Below are 19,059 nucleotides of genomic sequence, written 5' to 3' on the forward strand. Positions count from 1 at the left end.
ATCAGATAGTCTATACTGAGATCACTTTATCACACCATATATGCACTTTCATTTGACTATGTTTGTCTCTGTTTTAATTTCTTGTCCTGATTCTGGAATCCTGTAAGTGAATAACTTGGAATTTTTGTTTCAAATGTCCAATTATATGTATGTTTTCTTCTCTTAGAATATGCAGAGGACATATCACCTTATGCAACTTTCCACGTGCAAAGCCAACAGCCTACATCCTCACCAGCCCATATTCAGACTTTTGTGTATCATGATCATAGACTTGCAGCTATGGAGACAATGAAACTGAAGAGTGTAAGTTATTTTTTAATATTAAAAAAAGAAGAAATCTTTCTGTACTTTAATATACAGGGTTATTCACTTAACATGTTACATGGAAGTAACTTCTAAACCATTCAAGATATCAGCATTCTGTTTTCATATTCGTAAATGGTACTCAGCATCTTGTAAAATAATGTGCTACTTAGTCTCATGAGGTGATTAATAACCGAGATATTGATACTAACTCCATATTTTTAAATAAAACGGCATAAATTCATGCAGCAGGCATAGAAGTTCAACTGGGTACAAGTTCAAATATGTAATTATTTTTAAAATCGGACAATTACTTTTTGAGATATAAATAATAACAGCATACGCGGTTTTGCATGCCGCATCAGATGGCGTGAAGTCGGGCAAGGACATATTGACGCGCAAGCAGTTTCCTGGGAGTGAGTTCAGCCACAGAATGGATGCCAAGCATGTAAGCACCTCGTACACATGTGATGGGTTTGCAAAGTGTGTGTGACAGGCGAACTCATGACAGGACAGGGAGGGTTGATGTTTTTAAAAGGTATAAAATAAGAACTTTGGCTTGAAAGGAACATAATGAAAGCTATAATTGGCACTGGTTTTAGTGTACAGTACATACTACTGTATGAGTTGAGAAATAAACATAAAACAAAACACCAGAAGAGCTCCTTCTAGAAAAGCAAATTAATAATGTCCGAGGTAGGAAGGGGTACAGAGAATAGTGGTTGTTATTTCACTTCCGGGGCTTGGACATTGTGGTCGTGTAGCCCCATGTGCTTGGGTGTGTGTGTGCTGTATGCATGTCTGTCTGTTAGAATGTGCCTGATAACCTGTGTTATTGTGGTGTCTGTAGTAGTGTACTGTATTTGTAATTCAGATGTGGAATTGGGACAGCGGCGACCATTGTCATAAGTAAGGAACCATCCCGACATTTAACTGCAGTAGCGGTGGGAAACCATGGAAACACTTCCATGATAGCTGAGATGGGTACCGAACCCATCTCTTCTCCGATTTTGCCTCATGAGGCTGAGTATACCCCGTTCCACCCCTCCAACCAGAATTAAATTGCTTATCAGAACCAGGAATTGAACCCGGACCACCGCGGCGACAGCCACGAATGCTAGCTGCTACACGTGATAAAGAAACTCAACAGGCTGCGGAGAAGAGTGGCTGTTTGTTGTTATTTCATTTCCGGGGATTTCACAGCGTGGTCATGTAGCCCCGTTTCCTTGGGTATGTGTGTAGTACAAAGCATACCTCGTTTTGTGCTGGGTTATTTCAGGCGAAGGAGCAGTGTTACCAATGCTGGATTATTTGGGTTGGGATAGGTTAGACATTAGGAGACAAACAACTCAACTTATTATGTGGGATGTTCAGAGCTAATCATGGTGTGATGGCAGCAACACTATCATTTATTTATTTTACACGCATTAATCTCCGCGGAGCTCAAGCGCGACTGTAGTAGTGTGCATTCAGGAGAGCCCAAGTTCGAGTCCTACCTCGCCCAACCTGAAAGTGATTTTCATAGTGTCCCATGTTCAACACCAGGCAAATGCCGCATAGGTACCTTTGGGATAGGCCACAGCCGACGACCTTTAAAAATCCCTCCCATTCCCATCTGTGGGAAACGGCTCTAAACTGAGCGCAACCTATTGTACATGGATGTCAAAACAAAACAAAACAACTTTAACCTCCCTTCACTGTTGTGTCAAATGAGTATATTGTATAAATAGGTTGTAACTTCAATTTATTTAAAGTTTCACATAGTTCTATTGAACTTTTCATGGGGTGTTTGTTATGGAATTTAAAGTGTTTCTTAAGAAATTTCTGAAGGAATTGTGAAGTTTTATTCGTCAGACTGTATCAGCTATTTATGATGGGGCAAATAGGAATATCTTTTTTGGAGATAAAGCTGGAATTCAAGAGGAAAAATTAGGGCAAATATTCGTTTATAGGAAGGGGAGTTAGAGATTAGAATAACTTACCAAGGGAAATTTTCAGTAAATTTCCAATTTCTTTGCAATCATCTAAGAAACGACTATGAAGACAACAGGTAGGGATGCCACCTGGGTGACTGCCCTAAATGCAGATCAGTAGTGATTGACGACTTGATCTTCATTGCAGATTGTGCCGAAAGTCTGCAGTCTAATATCTTGGAAAATGAAAATAGGTTAAATGAGTGTGATATGAAAATCAGCCTTTCTCAGACTAAATTGATGTCAGTATATTATCAAAATCAATCAAAGGCTGCCAATTGGGCTGCAGTAAGAAATCCAAGAGAACTGAATGTCAGATTGGGGATAAAATGCTGGAACAGGTAGATAATTTCAAGTATTTATTAAGTATGTTCTCCCAGGACGGTAGTATAATAAGTGAGATTCAATCAAGGTGCAATAATGCTAATGTGGTGAGCTCCCAGTTGTGAACAACAGTATTCTGTAAGAAGGGAGTCAGCTCTCGGAGAGACTATGTTTACATTGGTCTGTTTACAGACCAACTTTGCTTTACAGGAGTGAAAGCTGGGTGGACTGACGGCATCTTATTCATAAGCTAGAAGTAACAGACGAGAAAGTAGCATTATTGCTGGTACACACAGGTGGGAACAATGGCAGGAGGGTACTTCGAATGAGGATATAAAGCCTAAGTTAGGAATGAACTCAATGGATGAAGCTGCATGCATAAACCAGCTTCGGTGGTGGCGTCATGCGAGGCGAATGGGCGATGATAGGTTACCTAGGAGAATAATGGCTTCTGTTATAGAGGATAAGAGGAGTAGAGGGAAATCAAGATGATGATTAGTTAGACTCAGTTTTTAATTATTTAAAGTAAAGAGATATAGAACTAAGTGAGGCTACAGAACTAGTTACAAATAGAGGAGTGTGGCAGAGATTAGTAAATTCACAGAGGCTTACAGACAATGCTAAAAGGCATAACAGTCTATAATGAAGATGTATGTATGTATGTATGTATGTATGTATGTATGTACGTATGTATGTATGTATGTATTTATTTATTTATTTATTGGGACCTTTCCCATCAACCCCCCTAGCCCATGGAAACATGTGATGGTGAAATCACCCCGACTGGGTCATGGTCACATGGGACCCCACGCCACAGAGATCGATAATCAAGGGACTTTTTTTTGTATAGAGATAAATGTCATGTCATCTGGATTCTCAAATATAAACCAAATTGATGAGCTAACAAATGCTCTTATAACAGTGCAAGGATCCACCGCACCTCCCCCGTTCCGAGATATGAACACCGGCCTCTCAGGGCCATAGTGCATCCGCGGCTAAGAATAACTAACTTATAATCTAACTTACAGGCCTAAGTGAATGGAGGTAAACCAGGATGCATTTTCTTTGGCAAATAATAAGCATAAAACTTTTAAAAGAATTTAATGACTCTTGTTAAAATTACATAATCACATAATCAAATGCATGAATAACCCTGGATAATAGAAAAATATTTAACCATGACAAATTATTTTGATTAAATCAAGTCTTGGAGATCAACCCTTATAGTTATAAGTACACGATTCCTGATCCAAGAACACTCATTTGAAAATCACATCGTTTAACACACCCTATTAAATATTTTGCAAATGCGAAGGTATTCCCCATGATTTTCCATTTCTATTTGAAAAACACAACACTTTAATTAATCTGGAATTAACTTCAGAGTGGTTGTCTAATTAAAATCTAAGCCTATCAAATCACAAACAAAATGTGAGGAAAAGAAATCGTATAACACCACCCATATAATTATGACACAACAATCCATTAGCAGATGTTGGGTTTGGGAGCGAACCCCCATCTCCTCGAATACCAAGACCTACAGCAATACAACAGCAGGGACAGAACCCTCTTTGCACAAATCAACAACAACAACAAAAGAAACTCACAAAATCATATTCAAAAATAGACACAATGTTTACATATTAAAATACACTTAAATCCTTCAAATCCCTGAAATAAATGCCATATAACACAAAACACTGGCTGTATTTTTGGAGCAAACAAGTTTGTGTGTGACAGGAAATCCACCATGTGCCCTGGAACTCGAACTGGTGGCCTCAGTTGCATCATCAACATTGTACCCTGGCAATCCCTAACTATGTTCTCGATTAGATAAATAACTCCTAAATATGACATCAATTTATTCAAATTTTTATTGTTGCAAATGAGGAAACAATTATCAGTGCCTCTTCTAATATGAGCTGTGTTTGTGTGAGAACCCAGCATTTATCTCTGACATAGAACGTTCAGCACAGCTATCCCTTCAAACAGAAACCATGTACCGATAATATCTATGAATGCGAGAGAGAGAGAGAGAGAGAGAGAGAGAGAGAGAGAGAGAGAGAGAGAGAGAGAGAGAGAGAGAGAGAGAGTGAGTGTGTGCGTGTGCGTGTGCGTGTGCGTGTGCGTGTGCGTGTGTGTGTGTGTGTGTGTGTGTGTGTGTGTGTGTGTGTGTGTGTGTAGGCCTAAAATGACGCCTTCAACTTTCCATGAAACTGTTGAATCACTACACAAAATAATAGAAGTGCTACATAAGGATTTGGTAGAAGCAAACCTTGTAATTAAAAAATTACGGTCTGGAAAGATAAATCTGATTGAAGAGGTGGAAAAACTTAAAAAATGCGATGGTGTTGGCGTTGGCACGTCGTGGAGTGAGGTTACATTACGATCATTGCCAGTACCATCTACTGTCACATACGGTAGCAGGATTACTCCTGATCTAACAATAATATTCTAATTTATGTTATATAATACCACATTCTAATTTTGCAGCTCTTTTGTTAGTTAGAGAATTAGATAATAACCAACCTGGTAGTCAATTAGTTGAGGCGTCAAGTCTTTGTGGTCTGACAATGTGGTTGGCTATTTTGAGTCCCGATGGTGGAAAAAATGCTCACCACCAGAATGTTGTCCTGGAGGATAGGAGAGGTGGTGGTATACAATTTCTAATCACTAGATTGCATGCCAAAAGCCTGGGTTCAACAGCAAACCTCTCCACAGGGTTCATATAAAGTGAAGGCATATGATGCTGTTGGTGGTGATTCGTCCTTCGGATGCAGACGTTAAGCCTGAGCATACTCCTTCATGTTATTTGGTAGGAGTAGGCTACGTGCCGACACAGGATTTCATCCTCTCCCTGCTTCAAAATTATTATCATCAAACCTTTCTCCCAAGATGCGAGTTCTTCTTCGACAAAAAAACGCCAAATTCACGCCGATAACGTGATCAAGAAACTAATGAAGGAGAAGAGAGTGAAACTGTGTAATTAACAAATGCCTGTATCCCATAGTTTCAAGCAACTTTAAATACTTTTTTATTTAATTGAGATGTTATGTGGCCTCCAGAGAGGCAGGTGGTACAGGTTTATTCTAGTTGTCGCCTGTGGGTAGTCTGCACATCAGGGTGTGTGATGGTTTGACTGTCAAGGTATTCTTAGTAGTGAAAGTAATCACTTCTTCTCTCCAGAAAAAGACATTGGTATGTTACATTGCAGCAAAGGAAGATGTCGCTAACTAGGCCTAATTCATTTGGAAATCATCCTGCATTAACGAACAGATTCAGCATTCTACACGAAGTTCGGAAAGAGCAAGGAAGCACTTCTTTGACTGTTCTTCTCACCATCTGTAACATTTTTTGGACATCTTACAGCACATTTCCCTTCATTTTCTAACAAAATCTGGGAACACTCATTAGATGCTCACATTGACTCTGCCAACTGTGGAGTTTACTTGAGGCTTGAATGATGGACAACCCACCATGACGTTAAGTACACTAATTTGAAATATTTGTGAATGCGAGGTATTTTCCTTTCTGTAAATATGTACATAATATTAGAATATAATTATAAAAATATGTTAAATTTAGATTTTTCAATTAGGGAATAGCTGGGAGTGGTCAATAGGATGTTATTTAAATCAGGTTAGCTTAGTTGGGAAATAGAGACTACAGAAGCAGATATAATGTCAAGCACCTTAATTTCATTTATATTAATTCATGTGCATGGGTTAAATTTTCAGTGAGCTTTGAGAGTGCTTTAGATAGAGGGAAGAATGTTAATGTTGTTGGTAACCCAAAAAAGTAGATTCTTCAGGTACAAATATTCACTTATATTTATGATAGCATGATGACAGGGTCCTCACGATTACTTGTTGTAATGTATCATTTGTGGGAATAGCAATGCACTCTGTCTATAAAGTTAAACTTCTTTGTAGTTTAGTTTGCACGAATAGAGATAGTGATGGCTGTACATCTGTGTGTGAAAATGCGCTGTGCCTGGACTCGAAGTACCATCCACCCCCATGTAGATAGGGTCCCTTTCTTTTAACTAGTTGAGTTTAAATGCTTTTATTTATTTAAAGTTACCTTACCTTACATTTGAATATCTTTGAATTCTGAGTAATGTTTTTAGAGTGCAAAGAAAACTGTAGGGAAGTCTTCTATGCTCTGAGCCATGTGTGAACCTGAGCCCTTTGTGAATAAAAGATGTGATGAGAGAATACCCCAGGTAGTAACCAATCCATCCCACTTGTAATAGGGCAAGCAGGTCTTTGAATTCTGTGGAGCCACTGCCATATGGAACTGTCATGCCCTCTGTCCATTTTAGCCACGGACAGTAAGTTGCCTCCTTCGCCAGTCCATCTTCTCTGCCTTCACTGCCAATGAGGTCTTTTCCATTTCAAGCCATTGGTTCATCCTTAGTTTGTCAGGTTTGGTATTAATTGCCTGAGCCTCAGCCAGACAGCTGCTTCCTCACAGCCATAAATCATCAGGCAGGGGCTCGCCTCGAGCCAGGCAGAGAGCCTCGTCTTTAATCAAATCTCACAGCAAGAAAGCATGTTTTCAAGAAATATTTGCGGCTATTTATTTCAATTTGACTGCATCATTATATCGTTATCAGTGCTCAAATCAAGTACTGCGTCCTCTGCACATGTCAATCATATTATCACATCATGCCTTTCATCTCATCACATCTCTCTATTAATATTTCTCTCCATGTTGAGTCCAGCAATATGTACGTTGGCCACCTTAGTTGGCAACGGGTTTTTAACACTCAAGTCCGACTCGATGGCTGAATGGTCAGCATATTGGCTTTCAGTTCAGAGGGTTCCGGGTCCAATTCCCAGCCGGGGGAATTTTAACCTTCATTGGTTAATTCCAGTGGCTCAGGGGCCAGGTGTTCGTGCTGTCCCCAACATCCCTGCAACTCACACACCACACATAACAGTATCCTCCACCACAATAACACGCAGTTACCTACACATGGCAGATGCCACCCATCCTCATCGGAGGGTCTGTCTTACAAGGGCTGCACCCAGCTAGAAATAGCCATACAAAATTATTTATTTTCTTTAACTCTCAAGGTTGTTAGCCATGAGGTTTATTTATCAGCCACCACTAACATGTGGACAGACACTGTTAGGGTACCGCCACTGTAGAGCCTGCACCTTCATGACTCTACCATTACTGTCCCAATATAAACAACAGAAAATCAAGATAAACATCACCTACCTAGCTACAGTCAACATCAACAAGAGGAGCTACAAGAAGACCTGATATAACAGGCAAAAAAGGGCTTCAATTGGAACAATTTAAGAGACCTCAAAAAGAGACTTAAGAAGCAGACTGCACAGACTCAAACACATTCTTGACATGCTGGAAAAGTTCAACATCACAATGGACTTTGTTCATGGAAGAAGACTTGATGGAATCCAAAAACTGCAGGTTCTACAAAGGGAAACAGGTAACAGGGTGATAAAAACAGTCCCACGCCTAGGTACTGGCTTTTCTGTAGACCATAGGATGGCCAATCACATAATAGGGTTAGTCTTGGCTGATCTTATTGTCACAGATTGCCAGCAGCACTTTAATACCTTGTACTTACATTAAATGTAAATGACAGCATCAAGTTTAAGGTTCAGACATCTTATAAATATGAAACAATGGCTGTTAAGGCATTTCAGCAATATCAGAGATGTTAAGTTGGTGAATGTCCTTTGTTAATGCTGAGGTTACAGATAACATGAAGCCTTTTCCTTCTACTCCTCTAGGGAGCTACATGGCGTGCATGGAGATGGTTTTACTTTGCTATGCTCTTGATCCTGCATCAAAAATCCCACATGCATTAGTTGGGATCCAAACTAAGACTACCTTGGTGAGAAGACAACAACTATACCTCTCTCAGCTACCATGCTCTCTTTCAATATCCTACTCTGTCTTTTCTTTGGAGTCTTTCAATTATAATGTCTGTATACCATACTGCTATTTAATTTCCATCACCTGAAACTTTTCTGCCAATGGCACAGCCATTTTGAAACACCAGATTCAAAGAGATCTCCAAAGTTAAGCAACTTTGGACAGGGTCAGTAGTTGGATCGGTAGCCCATATGCTGTTGGCTAGAGGAGGAGCAGAAAGGAACTGACCTCCCTACTGCCTACAAACTCCAGCTCAAGGTGACCCCTGGCTTAGATAGGGGCAGTAATACTAGGTTGCCAGGTTTGAATAAGGCACTTGGTTGTTTAGGTGAAGCTTTTCTACCCTTATCCTTCAGTGACATACCATACTTCATATTTTATATTTTGGACTTTATATTACACAGATCACTGCAAATCAGTTAATGTTTGGCTGATTGGTCAGCATTGAGGCTTTGGTTCAGAGGGTCCTGAGTTTGATTCTTGGCTGGGTTGGGGATTTTATGCACATCCGGTTAATTCTTCTGACTTGGGGACTAAAGTTTGTGTTTGTCTTAATACACATCTCGTTATTCACTCACAATGCATCACACTACTGACCGCCTCAGAGACCCTCAATAGTAAATACATTCCTCCACACAGGGTTCGTATCAAAAAAGGGCATCTGGTTGCAAAACTGGGCAGAAAGGTCCACATCACACCTATGACTCATCCAATATGTTGCAAAAGTGGTGGGATAAAAAGAACTGAAAATCAGATAATGGTTGAAATATCTCCAGATCTTCCTTACAGAGTTTCAAAATTCGAAGTCAGTCGTAATATTATCTGTATTGTGGACATACAGTAGTACAAAGGGCACTAGGAAAGTTTTGCAATGTGAGTGAATGCTTTAGACTTTTTCAAAATAATTTCCACCTCACTCAATACACTTCTCAATACGTCGAAAACAGTCACTGAACCAACTCTGCCACTTTTCTTCGGTTACATTTTCACACCCTTGATCCCATGCTGCCAGAAGCTCCATGTTGGATGCAAAACGCCGCCCTTTCGGCTTCGTGTTCACTTCTGGGAAGAGTGCGAAGTCACATGGGGCAAGATCAGGGCTATATGGAGGGTGATCAAGCACAGTCAACCCTGATCTGGCAAGAAAATCCATTGTTACATTAGCACGATGTGCTGGAGCATTGTCGTGATGCAAGAGCCAAGTGTTCAGCCGTGACCTTGGACGGATCTGCTTGAGAGCCTGGATGACCTTAGGCAGACAAGTCTCACTGTACCACTTCGCAGTAACTGTCCTTTGTGTTTCTAGCACAACCCGAGTCAGGATGCCCCGTTTAGTGAAGAATACTGCAATCATCCTTTTCTTCACTGACCTTGACTTTCACAGTCACAGGAGTACCCTCATCTTCATACAGCCGCACCTTGTTTGGGATTTTGTTGGGACATCATGATTATAATGCCAAATTTCATCACCAGTAATGATGCTATTGATGTTACACGAAGTCCCATTTTCAAACTGTTTTAGCATTTTTCAGCACCATTTCACTCGATGTGCCCTTTAATCCTCTGAAAGAGAATGGGGCATCCAAAGGGAACAAACCTTTCAACATGGAGATGGTCATGTAGAATTGAATGAATAGCTGGTGTAGGGATGTGGAGGGACTCTTCTACCTGTCAACCGCCTCTCTTGCTGCAACATTTTCCTCACAGCTTCAATGTTTTCCTCAGTCACTCATTCAGACGGTCGCCCAGAACGAGGATCGACTTCAACCCCAAAATTTCCCCTCTGTAACTCTTTGTACCAGCGGAAAATTGTTGTCTGATGTGGACAGTCTTTCCCCAGAACAGGAGTCATTTCCTCCAGGCACTGGTCAACAGTTAATCCACGAGAAAAATTGTAGATAATTGCGCGATATTTACCTTTAGACCGTACTGACATCTTAACTTGCTTTCAGTCCCACTGCTTGGTAACAACTGGTGTGAAGGTCACACACCTTGCTGCCTTCTAGACCAGTTTTCACCCCTCTTTTCATCCCTCACCATAACAGGGGTATCCATCCAACCGTTTTTGCGTATTGCAAAACGTTCCTAGTTCCCTTCGTACCCTTACTATTCTGAGTGTGGAAGTGCTAGAAGAATGATATAACAGTTGTTATTTACCCCATATAATCACAGAAATCCAGTGAAGTTTTTCATTCTTGCTGGCTTCCATACCTTCTCTTCATTTACTGTTTACCTTCTTATTACCTCCAGTTCTATCACTAATTCTTGCTAAAAATCTCCCATTTCCAGTATACTGCCTTTATTGTTGACCCTGATTACTTCATCTCTCAGTCCCTTCTTACACATGATGAATACAGTCCCAAATCCTATAACAAATTCCTACAATGGTGGGAGAAGGAGGTGAACATTATTTAACAGATACTGAGAAAGCAAACCTATTTAGTAGGGAATTCAGAGATTCAGTAGATGATTGTCAGGAGTTGGAAACCGAAACAGAAGATAGAGAGGGAGAGACACAGAGGGAAACAAGAAGCTACTCATTCACAAATGAAGATATTTTCAGAGAAATCCAACTGCTTCAGCAAGGAAAAGCAGCAGGAAGTGATCAAATTACTGGGGAGGTGTTAAAGACAATGGAGTGGTACATAGTGCCTTATTTAAAATTTCTCTTTGACTATGTCATAAATAATAGTGTAATACCAAAGGAATGGAAGGAATCTATAACAATACCAATTTATAAAGGAAAGGGTGATAAAAGGAAACCAGAGAACTACAGACCAATCAGCCTGACCAGTATAGTTGTAAAATAGTGGAGAGTTTAATATCAAAGTACATCAGAGGGATATGTGATGATAAAAATTGGTTCATGAGGAGCCAGTATGGATTTAGAAAGAAATTTTCTTGCGAGGCACAACTGGTGGGATTTTAGCAGGACATATCAGGTCAATTGGATTCAGGAGGCCAGTTAGATTGCAAAGCCATAGATCTTTCCAAAGCCTTTGATAGAGTGGAACATGGAATATTATTAAAGAAATTGGAAGGAATAGGATTGGACGTAAGGGTTACACGTTGGATAAAAACATTTCTAAATTCAAGGGTTCAGAAAGTCAAAGTAGGAAATAATGTATCGCAGGAAGAGAAAGTTTGTAAGGGAATTGCACAGGGTAGTATAATCGGTCCGTTACTTTTCTTAATATACGTAAATGATTTAGGGAATAATATAACATCAAAAATAAGATTGTATGCAGATGACAATTATTTATAGGGAAATAAATAACATTGAGGATTGTTCAGAATTACAAAGGGACCTTGAGAGTATCAACAATGGGATGAAGGGAATAATATGAAGGTTAATGGAGGCAAATCAACTGTTACAACATTTACAAACAGGAGTTTTAAAACTGAATTTGAATATACTTTGGATGAGGTAGTTATCCCAAAAGATGGCAAGTGCAAATACTTAGGTGTGAGATTTGAAAGTAATTTGCACTGGAAGGGTCATGTGGATGACATTGTTGGGAAAGCATACAGATCATTACATGTCATAATGGGGCTACTTAAAGTATGCAACAAAGAATTAAAAGAGAAAAGTTACTTAAGTATGGTTCGTCCATTATTGGAATATGCAAACAGTGTTTGAGATCCTCACCAAGAATACCTAATAAAAGAAATAGATAGTGTGCAGAGGAAAGCAGCAAGATTTGTAACAGGGGATTTCAGGAGAAAGAGTAGTGTATCAGAAATGTTAAAGGAACTTGGGTGGGAAACTTTAAATAAGAGAAGGGAGAAAACTAGACTTATAGGATTATATAGAACCTATACAAGAGAAGCAGCATGGGGAGATATCCGTGAGAGGCTTCAGTTGGAAAATAATTATATCGGCAGGACTGACCACAAATATAAAATTGAAGGAATTTTAGCAGAAGCGATTGGGGTAAATTTTCATTCATTGGGAAGGGCATGAAGGAGTGGAACTGTTTACCAGGGGTAGTGTTTGATCCTTTTCCAAAATCTGTACAGATATTCAAGAAGAGAATAAACAGGAACAGAGAAAATAAATGAAATGTTAGAGGGCATTCGACCAGTGCAGGTTAATGTAAAACAAAAATGTGTGTGAATAAATTAATTCCATCCCCTGGTCTAAGGAGTTTGGACAGCCAAAGTAGGGGACTGCCTGTAGGGGTGAAGTACAGTGGGGACTTCGAGGGCCCTGGGACCGCTACGGTAGCTGTGAAGGCCCTTCAGGAACTCTGAAAAGTGGTGGCAAAAGGGGCTCTGGTTAAGACGCAGCAGGTCGTTATGCTACTTAGGTTCCTGAATAAGTAAAAAAAAAAAAAAAAAGTAAATAAATGCAATGTAAATTTTAATCTTATACCAGTTGTATAGTATCATTTGAAGTAATTCCACATACTGTATATCAGTTGACAATATTTGTAAGTAGTACAGGAGATATTATAAGTAGAATTTTGTAAACAATACAAATTTATTAAGGATGAGCTGTGTGTTTAATAGAAAAAAAAATTGTTAGCATAAATTGTATAATATTGCATTATAGGAAAATTTTCTTCTTGTTAATTATATATTTAGTGCTTGACAATAATGTATTTTAGTGTACCATTTGCCACCGAGGTAGACACCTCATTTGCAAATAAAGAGATTTTGATTTGATTTTGAACTACGAATAATCTAGACTAGGGCCCAATAGAATCTATGTGCGTGCTATGATTTTTCGTGGTGAACAGATTCAATCCAAGCGTTAGTCTATTTTCATACCTGTTAAGCCTCTAACTTCTTATACTGTATCTTAAACGTATGCAGTATATTGTTAATTCCTAACATGTCTAGATGCATCCTCTACTCTGACTCAACCAGTTTTACTTCCTTTCTTCTGTAAGCCTTATTGATATTGATAGCACCACATAGAATTCTATTTCATTCACCAAATTGTTTCTAAGGAGTCAAAAATATTATAAGAAGTATCATAACTATTGACTGGCTAAATATTTCTTTTTAAATTATAAATTGTCAATACTGTGGAAAATGTTTATTTTTACTTTCCTCTTTTTATCCCATGAAGTGATTGTTACTCTGAACATTCTGTGTCTGTCCAACTATAGATATCACTTGTAGAATTACATAATAACTGTTGTTTTATTGTACCTCCTATCAGTTTACAAATTGCTGTGTTGATAGAAATGAGTGGACTAGTTTATATAAAGTACAACAGTTCAAATAGCTAGCACAAATTAAAAAAAAGAAAAAACTGTAGCTACAAACTAACCACATTCTACAATGAAAGGAGGGGTAATAAAGGAATGTATAAGGTCACTGACTTCAAGTTCATTGTTGATGAAATGTTAAATCGACTTGGAAGCACATCCCAGTACTGGAGGGGTAAATTCAGTAGCAGCAATTAGGGGGCGTGGGGAGGCAGTTGCCCCCCCCCCCCCACCACGTTATGGGGAAAACATTACATTTTGATTCCATTTTAGCCAACTGAAACTAGTAATTATTAAAACAAGCAACTTATGCAAGCCCCATTGTCTTATCAGCTAATTATTTCTTTCATTTTATTTAATTATTAACAAAATCATTAGTGGAATTATGCACAAAATGTTGTTCATCGCGGCTAACAGATTCGTATAGCACCACACCAAGTAGTGGACAATTTGCATGTGCTGTAGGAAGGGTAGCAGGAGTAAGATATATTTTTTGCCACGGTCATGGACACTGAGGTATGATTCATTCATCAGTCTGGCAATGTCTTTAGTGTCTGTAAGTTTCGTAGTGTGTAGTCAAATACTAAATGGTTTTAATTGTATAATCACGCCATCTTCATGGTCATGATTCAATTATAGTATGTGTGTAGTATTGTTCCTTTGATGAAAATTTTATTATATAGCGCTGAATTAAAATTTCAAAAAACTATTATTAATGCACTTATGTTGGGCAACTGTCAAACTTAACAGAGAGCTTCAAAAGACTTAGGATACCATTTTTTTACCCTTCTTTTTCAGGTTTGATGTATATTATCCCCCCACCCTCTTCTATGTTTTTTATCCCATAAACCCAGATACATTTTGTTGTCTGTAAATTATTTGATCCCCCCCCCCCCCCCCACTTTTAATTCCCAATCACCACTACTGGATAAATTAGTAGCTTTAAATTAGAATGCAAGTAAATTTTATCCACATAATTGATTATCTAACAAAATAAGAGAACAGTTTTATAGAGAGAACATTAATACCGGTATTTGAAAATAATTACAATTTATTACATGACTGAATAGCTTCTACTTCCACTGAAATGTTCAAACTGATGTGCAGACATGAACAATAATCATCTTCTTTACAGACAAATCCTCGTGATGATTACACAAAATTAAGAGCAAATCAGAAGAGTAAATGTCTTCGATCAGAGAGCTCTGATTATTCAGGGTCAACTGATCACCGATCAGATTCTGGACAGATGTCAGTTCCAGTATCAGGTTCAGCAAGAGGAGACCGGTTGTCTCTACAAAGTAAGTTTCTGTTGGCTTAATAATTATACAAAATTTTAAATAGTATTCTTTTATTGTATTGTTTATGCTAATATCTTCATGGTCATTAATATTTTCATGCAGCCATAATGTATCAAGGTACGGTAGGTGGTGGTGTTGGAGCATGTCCAGAATCTAGCACTTCACCAGAGTTATCTCCACAACCTGACAGAAGAAATGTTACTCGCAGACATAGACACAACGTCAGGTAAAAAGTAAGCCCCAAAACATCTTAGTTTATGAGACAAATCTATGTATCATACGGGCTGCTGAGAGCCAAAGTGGTGCAAGTCAGGAAATGGTAGTTTTGGGGGTTATATCACTTACTGCACTCACAATGCATGAAAATTTGTTTTGGGGAAGTGGCAAAATGATAACTCCCACAGGAGTCAATTCAGAGTGCTAGATGTATTCTTCCTCTCACACCAGAGTGAAGTGCATTTACAGGAATAGTGGTATATGTCAAGTGTCAATGCCACCTGTTCATGTAGTTCTGTGTTGTATTACGTATTTATTTATGCTCAAAAATCAAAAAGTCTGTGCAACTGTGCTGGTAAGTTGGATCTGACAACAATCACCTTACTAAACAGTCCACTCTGTATTGCTATTGAAATCATTGTTTCCTTTCTTTACACTTGTAGTACCCTGATGTTATTAAAGCAGAAATTTTCTTTATAAGAGAAGTTTGCAGTCCAAGTTGAAGTCTAGGTTATAGCCTACAAGTATCATGCAGTGATGTTTCACATTAAGTACATAAGAGATACATTGTAGGTACTTTGTTACTTATCATGATTCTATTCAAAAAAAGCATAGACCAGAATATTCTCAGGAAAATTGAGCATTTTTAATTAATCAATGTTAAGTTTACGAGGTCAGATGTTTCTTTGGCTCATGTATTCTGTGTCTACTGATGCTTTCCAAATGCTATTCTTGCCCTCTTTAAACTTAAGTCCCTGATTGAGTTTCATTGTAAATAAAAGTACAGTAAATAATTGTAATGCCAGAGAACACTGTCCACAGTAGGTTAAGCAGATAAAGCAGCTGTAACTGTTTTAGGCCAAAACATGTATGAATCTAGAAATAAACACATAGCCTTTATTTCCAGGACTAAAGATGAATGATCTAGATTAGGAATTTTCCAGTGGTTGTGTAGGTTCCAAAAGTGGTGATTTTGATAACACTAGAGAGTGGACTATTTAGTACGGTAAGGTGATTGTTGTCAGATCCAACTAATAGACCAGTCTGAGTAGGTAGCATTGCTATTGAAATCATTTAACAACAACAATGCAATTATTTTCATTCAATCCATGAGGAACATATGTTTTGTTAAGAATTATTTTACGAATAAATTGTAATATTGGAGGTTAAAACACAGTTTATTCCTTACCTTGTATTGAACTTCACCAAAACACTTACAAGAAGAGTGGTACAACTTTTGATTTATAACACTTTACCTTTCACTATGAGTAAATTGCTAAGAGGAAAAGTGCTACACTAACTTTTAGGGTCTATAGAAAGCAATCTAAGATACAAATAACTAAAATGTCTTCAGTAAATGTAATATCAGCTATGGTACTTCAAAGAATCATATAACATCTGTATAAGGATTGTAGGACTTTTCATCAGAGCAAGAGGAAACATATCAAAATATTTTTAGTTGAATTCTTCAGAGGTGTGGGCATTCCCAAGAATCTATACTGCAATTTAGCCATCTTGGCCATTAAAAGCTCCATCCAAATGGTTAGAAATCACCTCTACAGTACTGCATACAAGAAGGATTAACTCCAGAAAACTCTTCATGTTTAAACATACATTCAATATTTAAGTGTTATGGTATACTTTTGTCAGATTTAGGCAGCCTATCATTGTAGAAAGTATAAATAAATTAATTAATTTCATTTTTACATTCCATCAAATGAAACATGCAATACCAGTATTGTAAAGCATGAATTTACATTCAACTAAATGCAAAACCTTTCAGTTCTCAGAACTGGGAAAAATTGATCTATACCAATTTGGCTCTCAGCAGCTCATTATAATCTTACACTTCACCTGGCTATTCGTAGAAATATTTACGTTATTCACTTCAACAAGTTATCAGTTCATAAAAAAGAATTCCTTGAATTATTCAGGATGATAAGGTGTATTTTTTCCTAATTCTCATAAATGATATATTTCCCAAACATAGTCATAAATTCCCTGCTAATTAACAGTAATGTATAATTTTGTTTACTTTATAAAAAGAGGAATTAATTCTATTTCTAAGTTAATATTATAACTTTTAATTGTGCAGTTAGTAATAGAAATTAGCTAGTGCCTTGCATATTATATAAACTAATTTCAACAGGTAGCATATTCTTAGAGTTAGCAAGTAAGTAATGATCTAATACAGGTCACCATTGGGACATTGGCCAGCAGGTCACACAGGTCAAGGGCCCAGCCAGCCAGCCATGGTGTCCCGTGTCCTTGCAGAAAAGAAGATGGAAGTTTTCCATTCGTGACTCACTTGGATCCACCCACAGGCTTCTCAGATGGCCACGAACTGAGTGAGGCTGAATGTGATATGGACACAATGCGACGCCTCAAAGGAACATTCAAAGTGAGTGACAGCATTGATCAGCATCATAGTGATCTTGAGCACCATCCATATCACAACTTCACTATAGCTGTGTGACAGCTTCCAACTGTCTTCAAAGCCATTCAAGCAGTGACTTCCAGTATCAATGGAATGTTTTTCCACATTGACCATGATGTTACATGAACAGTTTACAAATATATAAGAAATAATATATTTTTGTGTGTGTATGCATGTACTGGCATGTGTGTGTGTGTGTATATGTGTGATGGTTTTATGATAAAGCCCACAATATTTCACTTTCTTAAGAAAGAGCTTACATAAAATAATATATCTATAATGATATTGACTGTTACAGTTAAATATTATGTAATGCCTTGAGTCAAACTTCATGAAGTATTATATACCTTTTTACTTTCCTAAATCTATTTGCTTTAAATTATACTGCTGCATCTGTTTAAAATTAATAATATTAGAACAATAATTATAATAATGTCAAAAAGTTAAAATGTATTTTATGGTTATATTTACAAATTCTTCTACCTTTCATTTTCACATTTATTTCAGTGTTTCAACGAAGGTGCTAAAAAGTACCAGTATGGCAATTTTCATTGGAATTGATAGTGATCTTTAGAAAGTGAAAATTATCCATTGTTTACTCAATTGTTTGTTATGAGAAAATGTCCTACTTATATTGAAAATACAGACATTTATTATAATCTCCTTTTTTAAGTGAATCCTTACTTCCCTCAACCTGAAGATATGATGAAACTGAAAACTCATTCTTTCCTTTGGGTAACTTAACACTCTCCTACAACTGTTGTGCTTAGTTGTGCTGCTCATTTGACATGCAATGTTTGTGATTCTCCTCAGAGTATTCTTCTAAACAAAGACTGACAGCTTCATTTACTGATTCTTTGGTATCTGTTTCAGTTGATTGCCTTGACTGTCTTTTTTCTTTCTGTGCATATTTAAGGTAGGTACCTGCCTAACTGAGGCAGTTCAGATGCATTTGATTCACTTGAAAGGACATGATTTGATTTCTCATCAAGAAGTTTGGAAATGTAGAAGACTTCCACTTCAAGGGAGGCAGATGGCTTGAGATTCACTTAGCCTACTACAGAAATCAGTACCTGGTTAATTCTGTAGGAAGAGGCAGCTGGTTATGGAGTCTATCGCACTAACTGCTGAGGTTATAAATAGGCAGCGATGGGAAAAATACAAATAAAAAGTAATTGGGCTGAATTACAGTTAATTGAGAAATATTTTACTCAGTTACAATCACAAATTACTTTTTCAACAAGTAACCAAGAAAATTACAATTACTTCACAGAATCCATTCTTAAGAAATTCAACTAAGATTTTTTTTTTTTTTTTTTTTTTTTTTTTCACATTGCTTAAATGATTACAAAATATTGCAGAGTTTACTTCAT

At 37.7% G+C, this 19,059-nt stretch overlaps 1 protein-coding gene across 1 annotated transcript in view; it reads left to right on the forward strand.

The window, feature by feature from the left end:
* LOC136862916 (cell adhesion molecule Dscam2) overlaps nucleotides 1-18,044 on the forward strand; it is a 476,298-nt gene extending 458,254 nt beyond the window's left edge. Inside the window, exons 24-27 of the mRNA XM_067139195.2 lie at nucleotides 167-303; nucleotides 14,868-15,033; nucleotides 15,136-15,259; nucleotides 17,524-18,044. Coding sequence (XP_066995296.2) covers nucleotides 167-303; nucleotides 14,868-15,033; nucleotides 15,136-15,259; nucleotides 17,524-17,725 — 629 coding nt within the window. The 3' untranslated portion in view covers nucleotides 17,726-18,044. The remainder of the gene's footprint in view (nucleotides 1-166; nucleotides 304-14,867; nucleotides 15,034-15,135; nucleotides 15,260-17,523) is intronic.
* The last annotated feature ends 1,015 nt before the right edge of the window (nucleotides 18,045-19,059 follow it).

This window comes from Anabrus simplex, chromosome 2 (genome assembly GCF_040414725.1).
Source record: "Anabrus simplex isolate iqAnaSimp1 chromosome 2, ASM4041472v1, whole genome shotgun sequence".
NCBI lineage: Eukaryota > Metazoa > Arthropoda > Insecta > Orthoptera > Tettigoniidae > Anabrus > Anabrus simplex.